This window comes from Myotis brandtii, unplaced genomic scaffold (genome assembly GCF_000412655.1).
Source record: "Myotis brandtii unplaced genomic scaffold, ASM41265v1 scaffold667, whole genome shotgun sequence".
Classification (NCBI taxonomy): Eukaryota; Metazoa; Chordata; class Mammalia; order Chiroptera; family Vespertilionidae; genus Myotis; species Myotis brandtii.
Window position 1 is genome coordinate 543,690 of NW_005370593.1, and position 19,835 is coordinate 563,524.

At 42.0% G+C, this 19,835-nt stretch overlaps 1 protein-coding gene across 1 annotated transcript in view; it reads right to left on the reverse strand.

The window, feature by feature from the left end:
* AKAP6 (A kinase (PRKA) anchor protein 6) overlaps positions 1-19,835 on the reverse strand; it is a 509,871-nt gene that overhangs the window by 225,919 nt on the left and 264,117 nt on the right. Inside the window, 2 exon segments of the mRNA XM_005880979.2 lie at positions 5,285-5,448; positions 6,579-6,675. Coding sequence (XP_005881041.1) covers positions 5,285-5,448; positions 6,579-6,675 — 261 coding nt within the window.

Below are 19,835 nucleotides of genomic sequence, written 5' to 3' on the forward strand. Positions count from 1 at the left end.
TCCTTCCTCTCTGTAAAAAATCAATAATATATATATATATATTTTAAATGTACCTTAACATTAGACTGGCCCTGTCCTGACATCTCAACAGAGGCCAGGTGGTCAGCAACATACCCAAGTTGGAGGACATGCATGCATCCCTTGGTAGGGCTGAGCAAACACATTTAAGAAATGTCCTTAAACTTGCTCTTGTTCTATTGTTGAACAGATAACGCTGATAACCTTCAGAGTCTGATGTTCATTTCCAAAGGGGTGAGAACTTCAGTCTAAGAATCTCAAAGAAGGCAGATAAAATAAGCACAACTCTAGAGTTCAAACCAGCTAACCCTCTGTCTCCTTTCACTGAAGATGTTGATTGGAACCTAGGCTATGTTACCCTCTAGTAACTGTAAAGTTCTCTGAATTTACAATAAAATTTTCAAATAGTCTTTGTTTTGGAAATGCATCTGTTCCTTTAAAGAAGACAAAGGTACCACTGCCCTGTGCTTCCAGTGACGTCATGTGGGGAAACCCCAGCCTCGATTCTAAGGTATCTGTAATGAGGTGTGCTGCACAGGTGAAAAGTAAAGATAGAAAGGAAAGAACAATATAAAGAACCAATGTGCAAAATCTAAGAAAGCTTCTTGCTTTCAGGATTTTTGTTTTTTTCCTTGGAAGGTCACAAAGAGCATGTAGGCTTTGCTAGGAGTTATTCGCTGAGTTTTAAAATCCCTTTGTCTATATGTATTTAAAATCTAACATACTGAAAACCTAGTTTAAGGTGATAAACTTTCATCAATATAAAGTAAAATGTACAATTACAAGCACATTTTCAATTCTTGGATAGAGTGCTGAAGCTCTATTTCTAGAATTGGTGAGTTCTGTTCTCTATTTCCATGTATAAAAGATCTCACAGTCTTGGGGAAACACTTTTTTTAAAAAAATGAAATACAACAAATAAGGTATGCTGCCGATTCCTGGGGGAGAAGTTTCCCAGAGTCTTTGAATTTCCTCCTATCTTCCTTCTTTACAAGATTTCTAAGACCAAGTCCTTTACTACAGTCTCTCAAACAAGGTAAAAAAGAAAAATACCCCCTAGATATATTCCTTAGATTTTCTATTATGCTTCTCAAGTTCCCAGTAGCTTCTGAAGTAAACCTAAGATGAATCTGGAGTTATTTTTTATTATGTTTTAATTTTAGTTCCTCTTTAAGGTCTAAGATGAAATAGAGGATCATAACTGCTATGCTTGAGGATGCATTTCATGGCACAATTCATACATGACCTGTGCAAGGTCAGTCATGGAAAAAGGACTGACATGATAGATGACAAGTAGAATCCAGCTTTCAGTCTGGGACGACTTCAGGGTAACCTATTTAAGTTTGCTCTACTAGTATTTAGTGCAAAATGGCAAAAACATTTCTGTTTAAACAGTACCTATTTGATGTATTTTGTACAGGGATCTCACTCTGGCTTGGCTAGTGTCATTTAAAGATATAGGAGGAATTATTGCTCAAATCACTGATCATTAAGGGTCATTTTTTGTCACATTGTGAGCTTTGGTGATTGTCGAAAGACAGCCTAAACACTGCCCACAGGATCCTGGGTTCCAACCACATCACATTTTTTTACACCTCGAATCCTTGCATTTCACTCTGGCCCCTCGCACCCGCCTCCCCCCGACCCCTACTGCCACCATTTAAAACATAATTCTCCTGAAAATCCTTGATACCCCCAAGTCAGATTGGTTATTTCCTTCTCTGTGTACTCATAGAGCTTTGTACCTACCTCTACTAGAGCACTGATCAAGATTATATTATAATTATTTGTCTGTTGTCTCCACAACTAAATATGAATGCTTGTACATTTACCCCGGACTGGCTGTGTGCTGGGCACTGTTCTAAGCACTTTAGATATGTCAGCTCCTTCATGTACATCACAACCCTTTGAGGTAGACATTAGCATTACCTCCACTTTACAAATGAGGAAACTGAGGCACCAGGAAGTAAGTCATTTTCCCACAGACACATAGCTAGTGAGCGTGGGAGGTTGAACTCAGGCAGCCTGACTTCAGAGTCTGAGCTTCTCCTATTATTCTTTGTGTTTGCCTAAGGGACTAAGGGAGGTGGTTCATAAACATTAAACAAATAAAAAGAATGATCATTCTGATTTCTCCATAGTTTCCTAAGCTTAAATTTAGAAACACATTTTCTTTGTCCTAAAATTGATTTCACCTTCTCCCTGGACTGTGGATGAGTTCACTTGTCCAGAGAAAACTCACGCAGACTGGGAACGAAAAAAACAGTTGGGAGGGAGCAGGCCTGGGGTTTGCTGGCTCTGCCGTGTCCATGTCTTAAGGCCTCAGCACCTCCCTCAGGTCCTGCATCCGTGACACCTACAACAGCCGCTCCCCATAGCTGCTTTGAGATGTACTGTGTACACAGTGTGACATGAGATGCTTCGGAATAGAAATACCATTAACAAGAAAAACACGAGTCATTCTTTATAAACTGACCTGACTTGAGGAAGACACTTTCACTCTGGGGACATTTCAGATAGAGAAGGTTTTCATTGTTGTTTGTTTAGCACCCAAATCATTAGGAACTGGAGGTGTTTATTTTTCCTCTTAATGTTTAAATTGTTACCTCTTTCGTGTTGTGTGAAAATCGGGTTGTGGGAGAATCAGGCACCCCGTCAGGAACAGTGGTTCCCAGGAGCCGTGGAAGGCGATTCTGGGGCCCCACCCAGGAGGTGCTGGCCCACCTGAGGCAGGGCCCGGGCAGGTCCTCTTTCTGAGAAATGCTGGTATTGTCTCGCTGTTGATAATACATACTTTCTCCTCATTGGGTTATCGTCTTTATTCCATCTCAGTACTCCCCTCCAAAAGGAGCTAATTTTAAAGTGCCAGATTCAAATTGGCCCTGGTGGACAGAGCTATTCATTTCAACCCCGGTCCTTTACAAATTTAGGTGCTTGCACCACCTCCGCAGTTCCACTTCAGCGCCCCCTCGCTGCACTCTACACCACAGCCAAGAACACGTTTTCTTATGCTGGAAATCGGCGATGTCATTCCCCGCAAAAGCCCTTGCCCTCTGCAGACCCTGCACCTCCTCCCTCTCCTAATCACACTGGCCTGCTCACACTGGGCTGTCTCTGACAGAAGCCTTCCCTGGTGTCCTCATCAAAATCACTGCTCCCAGCCCAAGGTCCGGGTGCTCCCTTTTCCCTCACAGCACATCACAGTCTAATAAGGCAGGATTATTAGATTTAAGTCTGTGTCGTCACTTCGCCCTAAGCCCTACGAGACCGGCACTGAGGCTGCCCATCACCATGCCCTGCCCTGTGCATTGCCCGCAAGAGGCAGTGCTCCAGGAGGCGATGGAAACGGACTCTGCGGCCAAAGCCTTCCGATCCAAATCGCAGCCCTGCTACTTAGCACCTGTGTGACCTTAGGCAGGTTACTCAACTTCTCTGGGCCTCTGTTTTCTCCATAAAAGGTCTACCTTAGAGGCTTGTGTGAGAATTAAACAAGAGAATGCACAGAAGTGCTATAGAACAGTGTTTGGCATGCGGGAGGCTTTTAAAAAGTAAGCACTGAGTATATTTTTGTTAAATAAGTAAAACATAATAGAGTTTTGCCCTAGCTGGTTTGGCTCAGTGGGATAGAGCATTGGCCTGTAGACTGAAGGGTGACGGTTCGATTCCAGTCAAGGGCACATGCCCGGGTTGTGGGCTTGATCCCCAGTAGGGGGCGTGCAGGAGGCAGCCAATCAATGATTCTCTCTCATCATTGATGTTTCTATCTCTCTCTCCCTGTCCCTTCCTCTCTGAAATCAATAAAAATGTATTAAAAACATAATGGAGTTTTTCGTTGTGCCCTGTCTCCTCAGCACTGCCCAGGGGAAGCATCCGTCCAGGCGAGTTCTCCCCGCAGTCTGTGCCCTGAAGGAGCTCCTCCCCTTCTGCCCACTCTCCCGGCCGCATGATTAGCTCCAGCTTTGATCCTTTCATCACATCACTTCCTAAAAATGTGAGCTCATGAGCCACACCACCCCTCTTCCTTCTCCAAGTATTTCCTGAAATGTGACCTCTTCCGGGGAACCTTCTTCAAGAGGAACTGAGCTCATCATTCTATCTGTTTCCAACAAATAAGTTAAAGGTTGTTGTTTGAGGTTCCAAAGCTATAAATTGTCTGAACTTTCCACTGGACAAATGGTCTCACCGTCTCAGGGCAGGCTGGGTTTCTCCTCTGCCTGCACTTAAGAATGAGAGTCTAAGAGGGCAAAGGGTTTGTTTAACTCGCCCGGTACACATTTAGCACAGTGCCAACCGGCATGGATGCTGAATAAATGATTGGACGACGATTTAATTAATGACTTTGTCCATGCCAGGAATAAAACCCTAAACCCTTAAATCTGTTTCCCCTGTGTTACAATATGTTCTGATGCTGAGTCTGTTATGAAACTGGTTTTCTGCATTTACTTTCACAAAAGAACAAATACAAAAGAAGAGAGAAATTACATGAAAATGTCAAATTAATAAAATTACTTTCTACATCAAGAGTCAAAAATACCTTTAGAACATAGTATTAAAAGGTGCCTCATAAAAATAAAATAAAACAAAATAAAGTTTAATTGCATATGCTTGAAGAGTTATTTTGTAATTCTGAAATGGATAACCAAAACATGTCAATACTTGATTTTAAAGTACTTGTTGTATTCGGTGCATGTGCCATTATGGAGAACTTACACTCAGAGCAGAAAGATTTGTAGCAAAGCATATGACCTTCTTCCCACTACAATGACCATCCCCTAATTAGGCAATGCATCTGATAGTCATTAACAGGAATGAGATAATGAATCACTTTCTCTCTTCTTTGTTAATTTGCTGTAACCAAGCGGCTAATGGATGTCAGAGCTGAGTGATTGCACTGATTATAGTGATTTATAGTTGCAACAAAACAATTTAAAACCGTTCTGATTATTCATGTTTAAGATGCTTTATGTTTTGTTTACTAAATGTTTTATGTCCCCCTTCCTCCTACCCCGAAAGTGCTGTCTCCCTCCTACCCTGGCACTTTCCACAAAAAGACCTGCTCCTAGAAAACCTGGAAGTTGTGGGCTTTTCTTTTTTTACTGTTTAAAGCCATTTCATTTTGTTTACATACATCGCTCTCTATATATAGATATATAAAGTGTACACAATAGGAAAGAAAAGCCTTAGGGCTGGAGAGAAAACTTCAGTGGTGCCTCGTTCAAAAGAAGACAGAAATAAGAGGAAATAAGGCAAACTTCAAGCTACTTACCTTGGGGCTTCCAGTCCCTTCCGCACCCTCCACAGACACATCAGTGGCCAGAATCTCGGCTTTGATGGTATCCAGAGCCCTGAGAATCCAGCTGTGCTGCCGTTTGATTTGCCTCTGCAGCTCCTTCCACTGACTCGCAATCATCCGCAGCATATCCTTTAGTCCTTCTCCAAAGGAAGGGGAGAGCACAAGTCACGGACTTGACTGCACTTGTACCCTATTATTCTTTATTTAGTAAATTAGGTGGTTTAACAATTAACGTCATTTTTAATGACCATTACCCTCACCTGCCATATTAGCATTTGTCACTCGGAATAGAGACTGGGAATTTTTGACTTGACATAAGGCATAAGGACACAAAAATTGTAATACCATATTGATTCATGGTTTGGGATTGACTGGGATTCAGTACATTGACTAAAAAATTGCATGTGGAAGAAAAATCACAATATATAACAATTATTAACTATAGCTTCACATTCCTAATAAAAGGTCCTGAGTGTATCTGTGTGGAGATGTAATAATGATCAGAAAGATGTATGGAAATAGGTAAAGTTAATTCGATGAGAAATACAGTAAATGGGCCAGAATTAAGAAAGCAGTCTTTAGCATTAGCACATCCGATTAATGCTGCTCTTTTCTTATTTAGCTGTGGTAAGCTCAAAGCCAGAGCCAAATTGTAATTCATCCTGTCTTACGGTCTTTTACTACCAGGATAAGTACAACCAAATGACAAAACTATTTTTTATTTATAATCTGTTCCTCATGAATACATTAAAACCGGGGTAAGAATTGGTAGAAGGCCAAAATTCTGCTAATACAATGACCAACAAGGAACATGCAAGACGTTCCTGTGTGTGAATTGGCAGGGAAATAATCAGATATCTCTAGCCTGCCAGCTTTGTATCTGTAATGATATCTATGAGTATCTCAATGCATATGCATCATAACTAAATGCACAATTCTCATTCATTATCTTAAAGTTATTTCCAGAGCACCTACATCAAAAAGCATGTCAATGTGAAGTTTTCAGGAATGTGATTTCAACTGAAACTCAGGCGAACAGCGAGCCCAAAATACAATGAACAGACCATTTGGAGGCAGTATTTCATCTTGTAAGTATCACCGCATTGTGTGCAGTATATGAAACATTTATAAATCCTGAAGGTCAATCTGATAATGTAAATATTAATAATACATAAGGAGGTGAATATATGCAGTAATTTACAGCAATGCTTCTTCATTCTTAATAGTCCGGAGACATAAAGACTTGCCATATTTCAGGAGGATTTACCTGCTTTGTGAGATGCAATGAGCTCGAGAAGCTGGTGTCCTTCCTCCTCCACAGCTTCCTTGAGAGCACAATGACTGTCTACATTCAACTTAAAACTCTGTAAGGACAGAGATGAGCATCAGATCCTGGCAGGGCAGTTTACATGAAACATCCCTACAAAACGACTTGCTGCTTTTTATCAGCAACTACAGAGTCCAAGTTACTCAATAGACAAACTAATTTGCAATACTAAAAGCTATTGATATTTGGGATCTGGGCTCAGACTGTTTCCATTAGATTAGCAGAGTGCATCTGTTTGGAAACAGCTGACAAATCTAGAAGTTCATTGGGTCTTTACGAAAAGTCACATCCCATAGGCTATATCAAGGGTGGCAGTATTCTACAAAATACACTGAATTCCTACTAGCACATATGAATGCCTTTTTTCACTTATTAAAAATGTTAGTAATAGCACTACTTATGAAACCATAAAAATTTGGCAGCATACATTTATTAGCCTTCTGTGCACATATATAACTCCATTAATATAGTAGATATTCAGCTCTGTTTCTCAGATATCATGCAAACCATAGAGTATGGGGGTGGGTTTGGGTGCTATAGTGAGGAGTTGAACGCTTTTCATATCTTTGATTTTTAAATGTTTATTTCTTACAATGTGATACTGCTTTAAAAATGAATAAATCAGGCATATCAGGGGCATGATAGTCATCCAAACAAGAAAACCTGATGTCACGGCTGAATTCCAACTCAGAGCCACTTCGTTCAGGAAGCCTTCCCTAACCCTTACACGGAGATAATTACCCCCTCTCTCTGTTACCTCTGCTCTTTATACCTGCTTCTATTGTAGACTTTATCAGACTGTATTCTCTTTTATTTCTGTACTTGGCTACCAAATTATAAGCAATTTGAAAGACTTGCCAGTTTCACATTTATCTCCAACTCATGTCACGTATGAAATGTTTGATAAATGTTTGTGGGAATAATGGGTATCTGTTGAACTGTGTGAGTCGCACTCTGTGAAGGTGAAGGTTTCCATTTCAATATTTCGAGAAACACAGATGGTTTTCCAAATATTTTTCCATCTCTGGAATGTTATAAGAGGTTCCAACCACAGGAGGTCCAATAGAGAGTAATTATAGTAACCAATCTGTTCAACCAATGGTTAGTCTTCAGGATAAAAATGTACTCCTTCACTTGACTAATTGGAATGAGCAGGGATTCTGAAATATTGCATGCCAAATTTTGGCTTCTCTGTGATAGGGCTCCAAATTATACAACATATTTTGCTCCCACTAAACACTGAGCCATAGCTGTGTGCATTGCACTGAACTTAGTATTAAGAATATTTGCAGAAGTTCAAGATGGTACAGTCCCAGTTGGAATAAAATTTGGACAAAAGAGGTTAAACAACCATAAATTGTGAAATTTGGTATTCATTCATTTATAAACTATGTATTGCTCCTATTCTATATACCGTGACGGGTAATAGCAATTGAGCAGATATAAAACATGGCCTCTGACATCAAAGGGCACCTGCCATGTTACAGGAGAAGGATGTGTAGTGGTGAATCTGGGCTCTCCTGTTTTCAGTGGGAAAAGAGGGTCTTTTTAAAGCTCAGAAGAAAAAGAGCATCAAAAATCAGCCCTAACTGGTTTGGCTCAGTGGATAGAGCGTCGTCCTGCAGACTGAAGGGTCCCAAATTCGATTCTGGTCAAGGGCATGTACCTTGGTTGCGGGCACATCCCCAGTGGGGGGGTGTGCAAGAGGCAGCTGATCGATGTTTCTCTCTCATGAATTTTTCTAACTCTTTATCCCTCTCCCTTCCTCTCTGTAAAATCAATAAAATATATATTTTTTAAAAATCAAAAGAAATTGCAAATGAAGGAGATAGGGCCAGGCAGATCAGGCCTTGAAGTATAAAAATAAAATTTTTGGCTAAAAAAAACTGACTCAAAAATTCATCTGACTAGAGTCATCAGAAATAGCAAAGTTTCAGACAAATATGACAGAAAGAGACAGTATTGGGTTCCCCCAAGGGTTGTTCACTATTTCTTATATTTTCCTCTTTCAGTTACAGGTACTTGGTTGAAGAAAATAATGTATGGGAAGCCTGATGCTTCTGGTCAATCCATAGCATATAATACCTATGAAAAATGAAGTATCTATTGTTTTATCACTAAAGCATGGCTGCATTTACTTTTTGTCCCTGCAGTGGAAAGACCCAACTCTGGAGTAAGGCCATGCAGAATGAGGTACACGTGCATCTCAGGGAGAAGGAACAGGAAAAAGAAAAACCCTGGAGACCCACTCCATAGTGCCCAAATCTAGGAAGAAACCTATTCTAGATATTGCCTCATGACTGTAAAGTTAGCTCGTGCTGGTGATCATGAGCTTGGGAAGGGGTGTGTCAGGCCCTTGTCTCAGAGGAGAACAGAACATAAGGACCTGTGAGATGGTTGGATAATTTGACATAATCCAGGCCAAGAGTATAGACTATTTGCAGCTGGATCTGATTCTGCCTCAAGATGATATGGAAGTGCTTGATTAAGAAATTGGAAAAGATGAGGTATTCATTATTAGAAAAAGATAAGCGGATAAGCTTGATGCTGTAGAAAAGAACCATTTAATATAACTATTACCCAAATGGTACAATATTGCTTGATTTTCAGGTGCACCCATTAACTATTAATGTTATCAGCTACGGAATTCACAATGGGCCTCTGAGAAGGCAGCCAAGCAGGCACATTAACAAAATTGTCAATGAAAGTTCTGGCAGCTAAAGGATTCTATAATAAGCTCTCCCTATCCTACCCCCACCTCTTCCCTAGGGAAGGAAGCTTAGACAAAAGGGTTTTCTTTTTATTTGCCTTGAACTTGACACTTGGACATATTTCCATTCTTGTGCTTCTAACACATTTCCTCATCGATGCCTCATGGCATATAGTCCCTCTGAAACACCCATAGCACTCCCCGAGAATGCAGGCCATCTTCTGGAGATTTAATTTACAGCAACAACATTGCCATAGACAGAAACCACAGGCCTATGTCACTGATGATGTGAAATTCCATAAATATGAGTAATCTGGGTCCTGTGGGACACCACATCTTTTTGGTATCTTTACAGCAGCATGTAAGTGAATGTCTAGAAGAGAATGATAAGGAGATGGAAAATACAGTGACTGAGACAAAGGACTAGATTATCAACAAGATGGCCCATCTGTGGTTGACCAATGGATATTTCCATTACTGCAGCCTAGCCTCGCCAGCTTGTCCAGGTCTGGCTACTTACTCCTTGGCAGGATCCAAATTGTGGTAAGCATACTGATTGTACTTGGATCATGATCAAACCTTACAAAGCAGATAAATCCTATTCCATTCAAATCTCTGCAGAGCCCAGTTTGATGGAAGGGTGGAGGTCATGTGGAGATGAAATGAAACCAAGGACATGTATGCCTTGATGGACAAAACTATGACAAATGTGAAGAATAATTCTCGTGAGGGATCATAACAGATACGGATATCCTGGCACAGGAAGTAGTGGGAATGAGCATAATCACATTCAGAGGCTTAAAGATTCAAAGTGGTCCATCACAAACACAGACTTTCAGCCATCCCCATGGAACACTGCTAGTATCTGCTGGCTCCATTGAGGTCCCTGTGCTTTATAATGTTTGTGAACAGAAAGGCTAAAAAGAGTTATTGTGGCTTTTTAAGCTTTTTTTAAAAAAAGCATGGATTAATACCATAGCTATTTTTTGAGCAGTCTCTGCCAGACTTATAGATACAAAGTTAATACAAAACCTTGGTACATGCAGCCTGTAGTCTGTTGGGTAAAATAAGAGAGCAAGTAGCCTCATAGGACCCAGCAAAGAGTAAATGTGTTCTTAGGGTTTGGTGTATAATAGAGAGCGGTGGGGCCTTAAGCAAACTGAACAATGATATGCCCTGCCTAATGAGATTTAATTGTTTTTTTTAAATTAAAGCATGATGCTGGCCAAGTAAAAACAAGACTGTGGGCTACAGATGAGTGTGATAAGTGCTGGGCAGGTGCTGTGGGAGCCCATTGGCATGCAGGCCCAGAGGCGGCCTTCGCTGTAGCAGGAGTCAGGGGCCACCAGCAGCTCGGTGCGACTGGGACAGGCCCAAGCGGGGCAGGTGGAGCTGCGGCTACTCAACTCAAAGAGCCATGAAGGAAGATGCAGCAGTATGGGTGAGTGACTGATGCAGGTCTGTATTCTAGAAAAATCTCTCCGTGTAGAGTTGATTTTAAAAGGCAGACTGGAGACAAGGAGGCCGGTTAGGAGAGTGCTATGGTAATATAGGCCAGATGTTTCTGCACGCTCATATTTTTTTTTAATTAAAAAAAGATATGCTTTCTCTTCTAAATGAATGGAAGAAGGAAAAATGGAGACAATCTTTTGTCTTTTTAAGCTTTCTTCAGTGCACGAGAGCAGCATGTGCCAGATCTTAGCTCTTTGGCTGTTCTGATGATAAATACCAGAGGTTATTAGTCAGGAGTCTCCAAAAGTGAAAGACATATTGAACTGATGAACTTTTACTCCCACTGTCATTTTACAGAGACAGTATATATGCTGATGAATAAGGCACTTGATGACACTTCTTCTTCACACAAAAGATTTTTACTACCCCAGGAAAATGAAAACTTGCTTTTTTACATGGGGGGGAGGAAGAATGTATGTTTGATCAGAAAAGCACAGGATTGAAGTCACCTGCTACCTGTCTCAGGCCACCTCCGCGGAGGCTCCCCTCTGAGCTGTGCCCTGCACCCTCCTGCATTCCCAGGGGCTCCGGATGGGAAAGGAAGTCATGAACCCAGGTCCCCGTGCCACGCCTGGCAGTCTCTCCCTCCTCTCCCCAATGCCATCTGTAGAGGATGGTCAGAGGGTACTCAAAATATAAAATGCCACCTTACAAATGCCATATGTGCCAGGAATTGAAAGATTTTTATTAGTAAAGATTTCTTTGTTTACTAAAACTTGATAAGACATATAGCCATTAAAACGCAGACTATAAAAGCACATGAGAAATACATAGAATATATTAAAAGCCAAAAAAATGAAGTCTCAGTTGTATCTCTGATAAAATTATAGCTATGCAAATGAATGGTCCCGGTGTGTAAAAAAAGAAGACCGTAGGGAAATACAACAAAATGTTAACTTTAATTGTGCATGGTAGACTTGGAGTTAACAAAGTCTGGTCTGATGGAGTGAGTTCTCAGTGCTTTAACTTTCTGAAACATAAAATGAAAAGAATACTGTCTACCTCCCAGGTTGTTGTAAGAATTAGAGACAATGATTGTAAAGCATTAAGCAGTGCCTGGCAATGAGTTAGCCTAAACAAAAATCATTACGAACTTTTCAATTCATTTTCTCCATTTTCCAAATGTTCTATGTAGTATATGGGACTACATGGCATTTTTAGGTGACAAGTGGCACTTATGGTGGAGGCTCCCTGAACTCCCCAATGCGGATACCCGGTCCTCTTTGGCTCTTGGCACTGCCCGTCCCCGGGGCCTGCCCACAGGAGGCACCCAAACATGGAAGCTATTATCGGAGATTTAGGGGAGAGGCAGCACGGACTGAAATGCTGATGATCGGGGTCTTCCTTTTGCTTTAAGTGTGTGCCCTGGACGCATCCTCTAGCCTTTCTAGGCTTCTGTTTCCTCACCTACAACCCAGGCATTTGGACTCAATCTTTTGCAGTCCTTGGATGCTTTGATTTTCTCTTAAGCCAGGCAATTAAGGATAGGTGGCTTGGGAGAATTTTTATTTATTCTGAACCAGAAAATTTTCAAAGGCAGAAGAATCCCAAAGGCCATCTCACCATTCATCTACCCCAGGGCAGCTCAGTCTCTCAACAATCCCAGGCAGATGTGTTCATTCTATTTTTAACTATCTCCACATAAGTGTTTTCTGACTTCTCATCCTAAATCCACAACATTTCTTCCCAGGAATGTAAGAGCTCTGTGAAGAGAAGTATGAGCTTCCCTCTGCTTCTGATTCTTTTGCCAAGTCATCTCTCCAGCATAGGAGTTGGAAGTCAGAAACAGTGTAAGACTATGCCAACAAAATCCACACATCTGATCAATCAATCACCAAGCCCTGCCAATGTATCTCTCCATTCTCACCCCTCCATACTGACTAACATTGCCACAGATTTAGAACCTCACCCCTTGCCAGGTTGACTTTGGCAGCCTCAAGTCATGACCCCTCAAACTACATTTACTCCTTATTTGTGACAAGCCTATGACAGTACAGATATTGTCCTTGGTTGGCAGAATGTAGCATGAACGTGATAAATACAGTCCCTGACCTCACAGGACTCACAGGCCAATGGGTAGGTGAGGGGTGTTCGTTTTATAAACAGGGAGTTCCAGTGGACTGTGTCAAGGGGCTACGGCATGGTGCAGGGCGATGGTGACAAGCATGGGCTCTGGAGATGGATAGCCTGGATTCAAATCCTGGCTCCTCCATCACCCATTGTGCAACTTTGAGAAACTGCTGAATATTCAGTTTTTTCCTCTATAAAAGGGGGAAATGCTAGTATCAGCTTCATAGGGCTGCTGTGAGGATGAAATGCCTTGATATTTGTAGAACAGAGCCTGTCATATCGTAATAGCCCAATAAAGACAGTTAGTACACAGAATGGTCTGTCTATAGAACAACTCTGAAAAGGATGCTCCTCTTCTTAAAGTCTCCCAGGGCTTCCCAAGGATGAAGAATAAGGTCCAGCCTCTAGCATGACCTATAGGGCCCTCTACGAGCCCAGCCAAGTCTGCCCCTCAGGCCCCATGTCTGCCTTGAAGTGTGTCTGAACTGCTTCGAGCTTCTGGCTCACACCCGCCATCCTGCTCCTCCAAGATTCTGTTCCGCCAGCACCTCTGCCTGTGAAGCCCTTCTCCCCTCCCCCTGACTCAGCCCTACTTTTTCTCTTTCTTTCTTTTTTTATCCTCACCTGAGGGTATGTTTTTCTTGATTTTTAGAGAGAGAGCGAGAGCGAGAGAGAGAGAGAGAGAGAGAGAGAGAGAGAAACATAGATTTGAGAAACATCAATTACTTGTCTCTCATATGCGCCCTAATTAGGGATCAAACCTGCAAAGTAGGTATGTGCCCTGGCCGGGAATTGAACCTGCCACCTTTTGGTGCATGGGACGAAGCTCCAAACAACTGAGCCACCCAGCCAGGGCAGCCCTGCTTCGTTCTTTAAAATTCATCTCAGGTGTCAGCCACTCTAGCAGGTTTTCCCTGACCGTCTTCCATCATCCAAGTTTCCCCTCCTCAGCATCCACAATACCTGCATAGAGCTCACACCTCTACCTTCGACACTGTTGTGTCACTATTGATGATGTGTCTGCATGCCACCCATGGGTTCCTTGAGAGTAGAACTATTCACTCATTATTTTATTCTTAGTGCCTTGGACAGTCCCTGGTGCACAGCACTACACTGTTGTATCACTATTGATGATGTGTCTGCATGTCACCCTTGGGTTCCTTGAGAGTAGAACTATTCACTCATTATTATATTCTTTTTTTTAAATATATTTTATTGATTTTTTACAGAGAAGAAGGGAGAGAGATAGATAGTTAGAAACATCAATCAGCTGCCTCCTGCACATCTCCCACTGGGGATGTGCCCGCAACCCAGGTACATGCCCTTGACCGGAATCGAACCTGGGACCTTTCAGTCCGCAGGCCGACGCTCTATCCACTGAGCCAAACCGGTTTCGGCCACTCATTATTGTATTCTTAGTGCCTTGGACAGTCCCTGGTGCACAGCACACACCTAACAAACATTTAGGGAACAAATGAACAGAGATTCATTCCCAAAACCTTCCATGGAGCTTTCAAACTGCCCATGGTGCAATCACTGTTCACTTGGAGGTAGTTGATAAATGTCCCCAAATTTTACTCAGTGAACACCATGTAAATGAGCTGTCATGTTCCTTCACTTACAAAATTACTTGCCAATTACACTTAGATGATCCTGGTGTAATTGCCATATAAACTGTACCCTGGCTAAGATAGCCCAAATCATCAATTTAACTTTACTCTCTCATATGGTACTTACCACATAATTAAATAAATGGTCAGCCACCATCACGATTTTGTATCTCCCCAACAAGATGAAGTGGCTACATTTGTCATTGATTTATTAATTATGACAATACACAATACACCTCTGGGTATAATATCAGAAGCTTAAAAAAATTAAAAGTACTATGTACTCTTGAGAAAGAAGTTCCAAGTTTATTATAAAAACATAAGCACTAGCCCTGGCCAGTGAAGCTTAGTTGGTTGAGCATTATTCCATGCACCAAAAGGTCACAAGTTCGATTCCTGGCCAGGACACATACCAGGTTGTGGGTTTCATCCCTGGTCAGGATGGGTACAGGGGGCAACTGACCGATGTTTCTCTCTCTCTCCTCTGTTCTTCTCTCTATAAAATCAATAAAAACATTCTTTAAAAAAAAAAAGATAAGATGCAGCTTAGTTGGTTGAGCATTATTCCATGCACCGAAAGGTCACAAGTTCGATTCCTGGCCAGGACACATACCAGGTTGTGGGTTTCATCCCTGGTCAGGATGGGTACAGGGGGCAACTGACCGATGTTTCTCTCTCTCTCCTCTGTTCTTCTCTCTATAAAATCAATAAAAACATTCTTTAAAAAAAAAAAGATAAGCATTAAGAGAACCAAGATGGCTGTGTAGGCAAATGACTGTACTCATTGCCTCCCACAATCACATCAAAATTACAACTAAAATACAGAACAACTATCATCCAGAACAACCAGAAAACTGGCAGAATGGAAGTATTACAACTAGAGCAGTAAAGAAGAAAGCACACTGAGACTGGTAGGAGGTGCAGAGGCTCAGAACAGGCTGGTCTGGCACCCACATGTGCCACTTTTTTAATCAGGAGGGAGATTGCCTCTGCAGGGGCTGCCTGGAGGAGTGAGGGGTCCCAGCCCCACACCAGACCCCCAGCCCAGGGTTCCAGAGCTGGGGAAAGAAGTCCCTATGGGCAATAAGAACTACAGGCTGTAAAAACCAGTGCAGATTGGGGCTGAGTGACACACAGGCTGCTGGAGACCTAGCTGTTCCTCTTAAAAGGCCAGCACCACGAACTGAACTTACAAGCTCCCGCTTCCTCTGAGCTTCAGTGCCTGGCGAGGCTCTGGGAGACCCAGACGCATACAAGGAGAAACTGAACTGTCTGGCATCTGGGTAGGAACTCAGGGGTGGCTTTCTTCCAGATGGAGGTGCTCACAGTGGTCATTGTTCCCGTGCTGGGACCGCCCAATTGCAGGGCTGACTGGCAGCCATTTCTGTCTGCTCCACCCTGGTGATTTCCTGAGACCCTGCCCTACCTGATTTACAACCCCACCCAAACTGTATACAGTGGCTTTTGCATATGAATGGCCTGTCCTTTCTCAGGCTAAAAACCTGTCAAGCAAGCTGCAGCTGGGTCAGGGAGCCCCAAACCTATCAATAAAAGCCCCAAGACCCAGCACCAGCACCAGCACCAGCACAAGCCTGGAATCCAAAGAGGACCACACCAAGACACATCACAATTATGAACTGTCTGGCATCTGGGTAGGAACTCAGGGGCGGCTTTCTTCCAGATGGAGGTGCTCACAGTGGTCATTGTTCCCATGCTGGGACCGTCCCATTGCAGGGCTGACTGACAGCCATTTCTGTCTGCTCCAACCTGGTGATTTCCTGAGACCCTGCCCTACCCGATTTACAACCCCACCCAAACTGTATACAGTGGCTTTTGCATATGAATGGCCTGTCCTTTCTCAGGCTAAAAACCTGTCAAGCAAGCTGCAGCTGGGTCAGGGAGCCCCAAACCTATCAATAAAAGCCCCAAGACCCAGCACCAGCACCAGCACCAGCACAAGCCTGGAATCCAAAGAGGACCACACCAAGACACATCACAATTAAAATGCCAAGAGCAAAAGACAAAGAGAGAATCTTAAAAGCAGCAAGAGAAAAGCAGTTACCTACAAGGGAACACCCATACAACTGTCAGCTGATTTTTCAACAGAAACTATGTAGGCCAGAAGGGAGTGGCAAGAAATATTCAAAGTGATGAATAACAAGAACCTACAACCAAGATTACTCTACTCAGCAAAGCTATCATTTAGAATTGAAAGTTAGATAAAGAGCTTCACAGACAAGAAAAAACTAAAGGAGTTCATCACCACCAAACCAGTATTATATGAAATGCTGAAGGGTATTCTTTAAGAAGAGGAAGACGAAGAGAAAGGTAAAGATTAAAAATATGAACAACAAAGTGGCAACAAATACATATCTATCAACAATTGAATCTAAAATTCAAACGAATACAAAATCTGATGAACAGAATAAACTGGTGAATGGAATAGAATCAGGGGCATGGAAATGGAACAGTCTGATGATTCTCAGAGGGAAGGGGCTGTGGGGGGTGTGGGAAGAGATTAGACAAAGATCTTATATGCATGTATGCATTACCTATGGACAAAGACAATAGGGTGGTGAGAGCCTGGGGCGGGGTGGGAACCAGGTGGAGGGAACCTATGGGGGGCGGGAGGGACATCTGTAATAATCTCAACAATAAAATTTAATAAAAAAGGAAAAGAAAAGATAAGCATTATAAAAACTTTGTTTTCTTGCGGGGGAAAAGGGCATTAAGATAAAAAGACAAAAATCTCCATTCTTCTGAGTAGACTTTCTTTCTGAAACCTCAAATAATAGAAACATTTCCAAGTATTTGAAAGTGAATTTAAATCTTTCAACAAACCATAATTTCTTTCAAACAAATGAGCTTTTTTGTAAGGAAGGTAAATGTATGCTACTAAACTTGACTTTGCTATTATTTTATGAAATAATTAGATAGATGGGAGAGATGCTGAATGTTGATGGTGCTCCTTAGTGAGCAAATTTTCATTTGTTTTTCTGAATGCCGCCCCACACCTGGCACAGGTAATCACATTGACTTCCCAGCATGGCCACATTGGGCCCAATGGATTCTCAGAGGTTTTGTATAAAGGGACCATTCGACTTCCAGAACACACTGCCCTGAGGCCTGATTGAAAGGAGGTCAGTGCTGGCCAGAATCTCTCTGGACCCCCTGTGGTGGGATAATTGATGTGCAACAGCCCCTACAGAGGTGGAGTCACCAAGGTGATGGATGAATACAAGCATATTATTCACACATACATCTGCTAATCTAAAGGTCCCAGTGCATAAAGCAGGACTTAAGAATATTATGTGGATTTAGGACAATCCCAGAAGGACTCCAATTCCATTAAAAATTTGTTTGGCAGCCTGGGGCAGATCTATTTCAACTCACATGCTTCGTGCATTTGAAAGGAGGAACCAAACTGCTTTTAAAGTAAATTTAATAAATTTTCTAATATCAAGTCATTAACATCCTGTCTAGTCATATAGTCTTCATATTTGAAATGGTAATGTTAACCTGTGGAATTTTTTTAACCTTTCTAATATCTGAGTTAGCATTTTTATTTTCCCTGTGTTTTGGCCATAGGAGATGAATTACTTCCTGCCAACAGAAGAAAGCATTTCTTTCTGTCCCCTCTATAGGTGTTTTTCTTGTTACAAACATACCATACAAGACCCAGAAAGCTCTGTGAACCAGAGTCCAGTTTGGTTTGAAATAGGAGAGGAAATAATTTTTAAAAATATGTTTTTATTGATTTTTAGAGAGAGAGAAATGGAAAGGGATAGAGAGATAGAAATATCGATGAGAGAGGAACATCATCAATCATCCTCCTTCCACATGCACCCCTACTGGGGATAGAGCCTGCAACCCGGGCATGTGCCCTGACCAGGAATTATTTCCTGGGTCGATGCTCAACCGGGCCACACTGGCCAGGCTAGAGGAAATAATTTAATTTGCAGACATTCTCAGCTACTGTTTAATGAGTTATAATATTATAATTTGCTGTCTGTAATAGTTGTAACACTGCTTTTACAAATGCATTTGTTCATTTAGCAGATATCTTTAGCAACTATTGTCATGAACAAGGCTGAGTATCATAGGAGACACCCAAGAGACACAAGCTGTCCCTCAAGTAGGTGACAGTCACAGGTGAATTGTTCAGTGAAAGGTGGATGGGGAGAAATTCAACATCTCTAGAAACACCTGAGCTTCTTATACCACATGTTCTCAGGTCTCAAAGGAAGATGTGTATGACTCCCTGCAAATGAACAAACCATCCTCACATATAATGTGTTTCTTTGATCTTCACAACAACCTTCAGTAGATATGACAGGCATCTTTCTGGCTAATGTAAAGATCTGTTTCAGGCCTAACACTTTTACCTTAATATCATTTATATCAGATAAATTGTTTCAAGATTCCAAAATTCCATGTAACACTATGGATAAGTAGGACTGCACTGGGGTTCACACAGGGAGAGAGTTGGTAGGTGACAGCCCCTGGCTCATGTGAGTGCACTTTAGCCTGAGCATAGACCCTCAGAGTGCAAGGCCAGTCTGCAAACTCTCTCAGTGCTTAGCATAGCACTGCCCTTAATGGGAAGTATTTAATAAATGCAGTGTTTCCCTGGCATTCTAATTTAAAACATTCATTACATCCTAAAAAGAATACTAAATAAAGTGTGATAAGTTAGTCCAAATTAATAAATTAGCACCAATAATTTGCAAAATTATCAGAATTGCTGAATATTATGGCCTAGGAGTCCATAAACTGAATCAGGCATAAAGCATATTCCCCGGTGCTTTGAAGAGTACAGGGATCCTTTTTAAATGAAAAGGGAAGACTACACTAGGCGCCTCCTAGAGACACAGAAGTAGAGCTACATGCGTAAGAAATCTGGTCCAGGACTTCTCACACGTCCAAAACAAGCCTCCTGTCCCCACACATCCACCTCTCAAAATGCCTGCCTGCTTTAGATTCCCAACAGATCTTTCATTCCCAAGCCACCAAAGGGGGTAAGGCAAGGCTAGGAGCTAAGTATTTCTAAACCCCCAAAGAGAAGTAATGCTTCCTACTGAACTCTCAGCTACTTTCCTTAAACTAATGGGAACTAAGAAGGACAAGCAAAGGGAACCTCACAGCTCCGAGGTCCCGCCCTGCTTAGTGAGGCTGGGGAGGCCGCAGCCAGACTCACACAGCTCAGGCTTTTTTTTTTTATTATTTAAATTCTTTATTGTTTAAAGTATTACCTGAGTCTTCTTTTTTCCCCATTGACCTCTCCCCAGCCGCCCC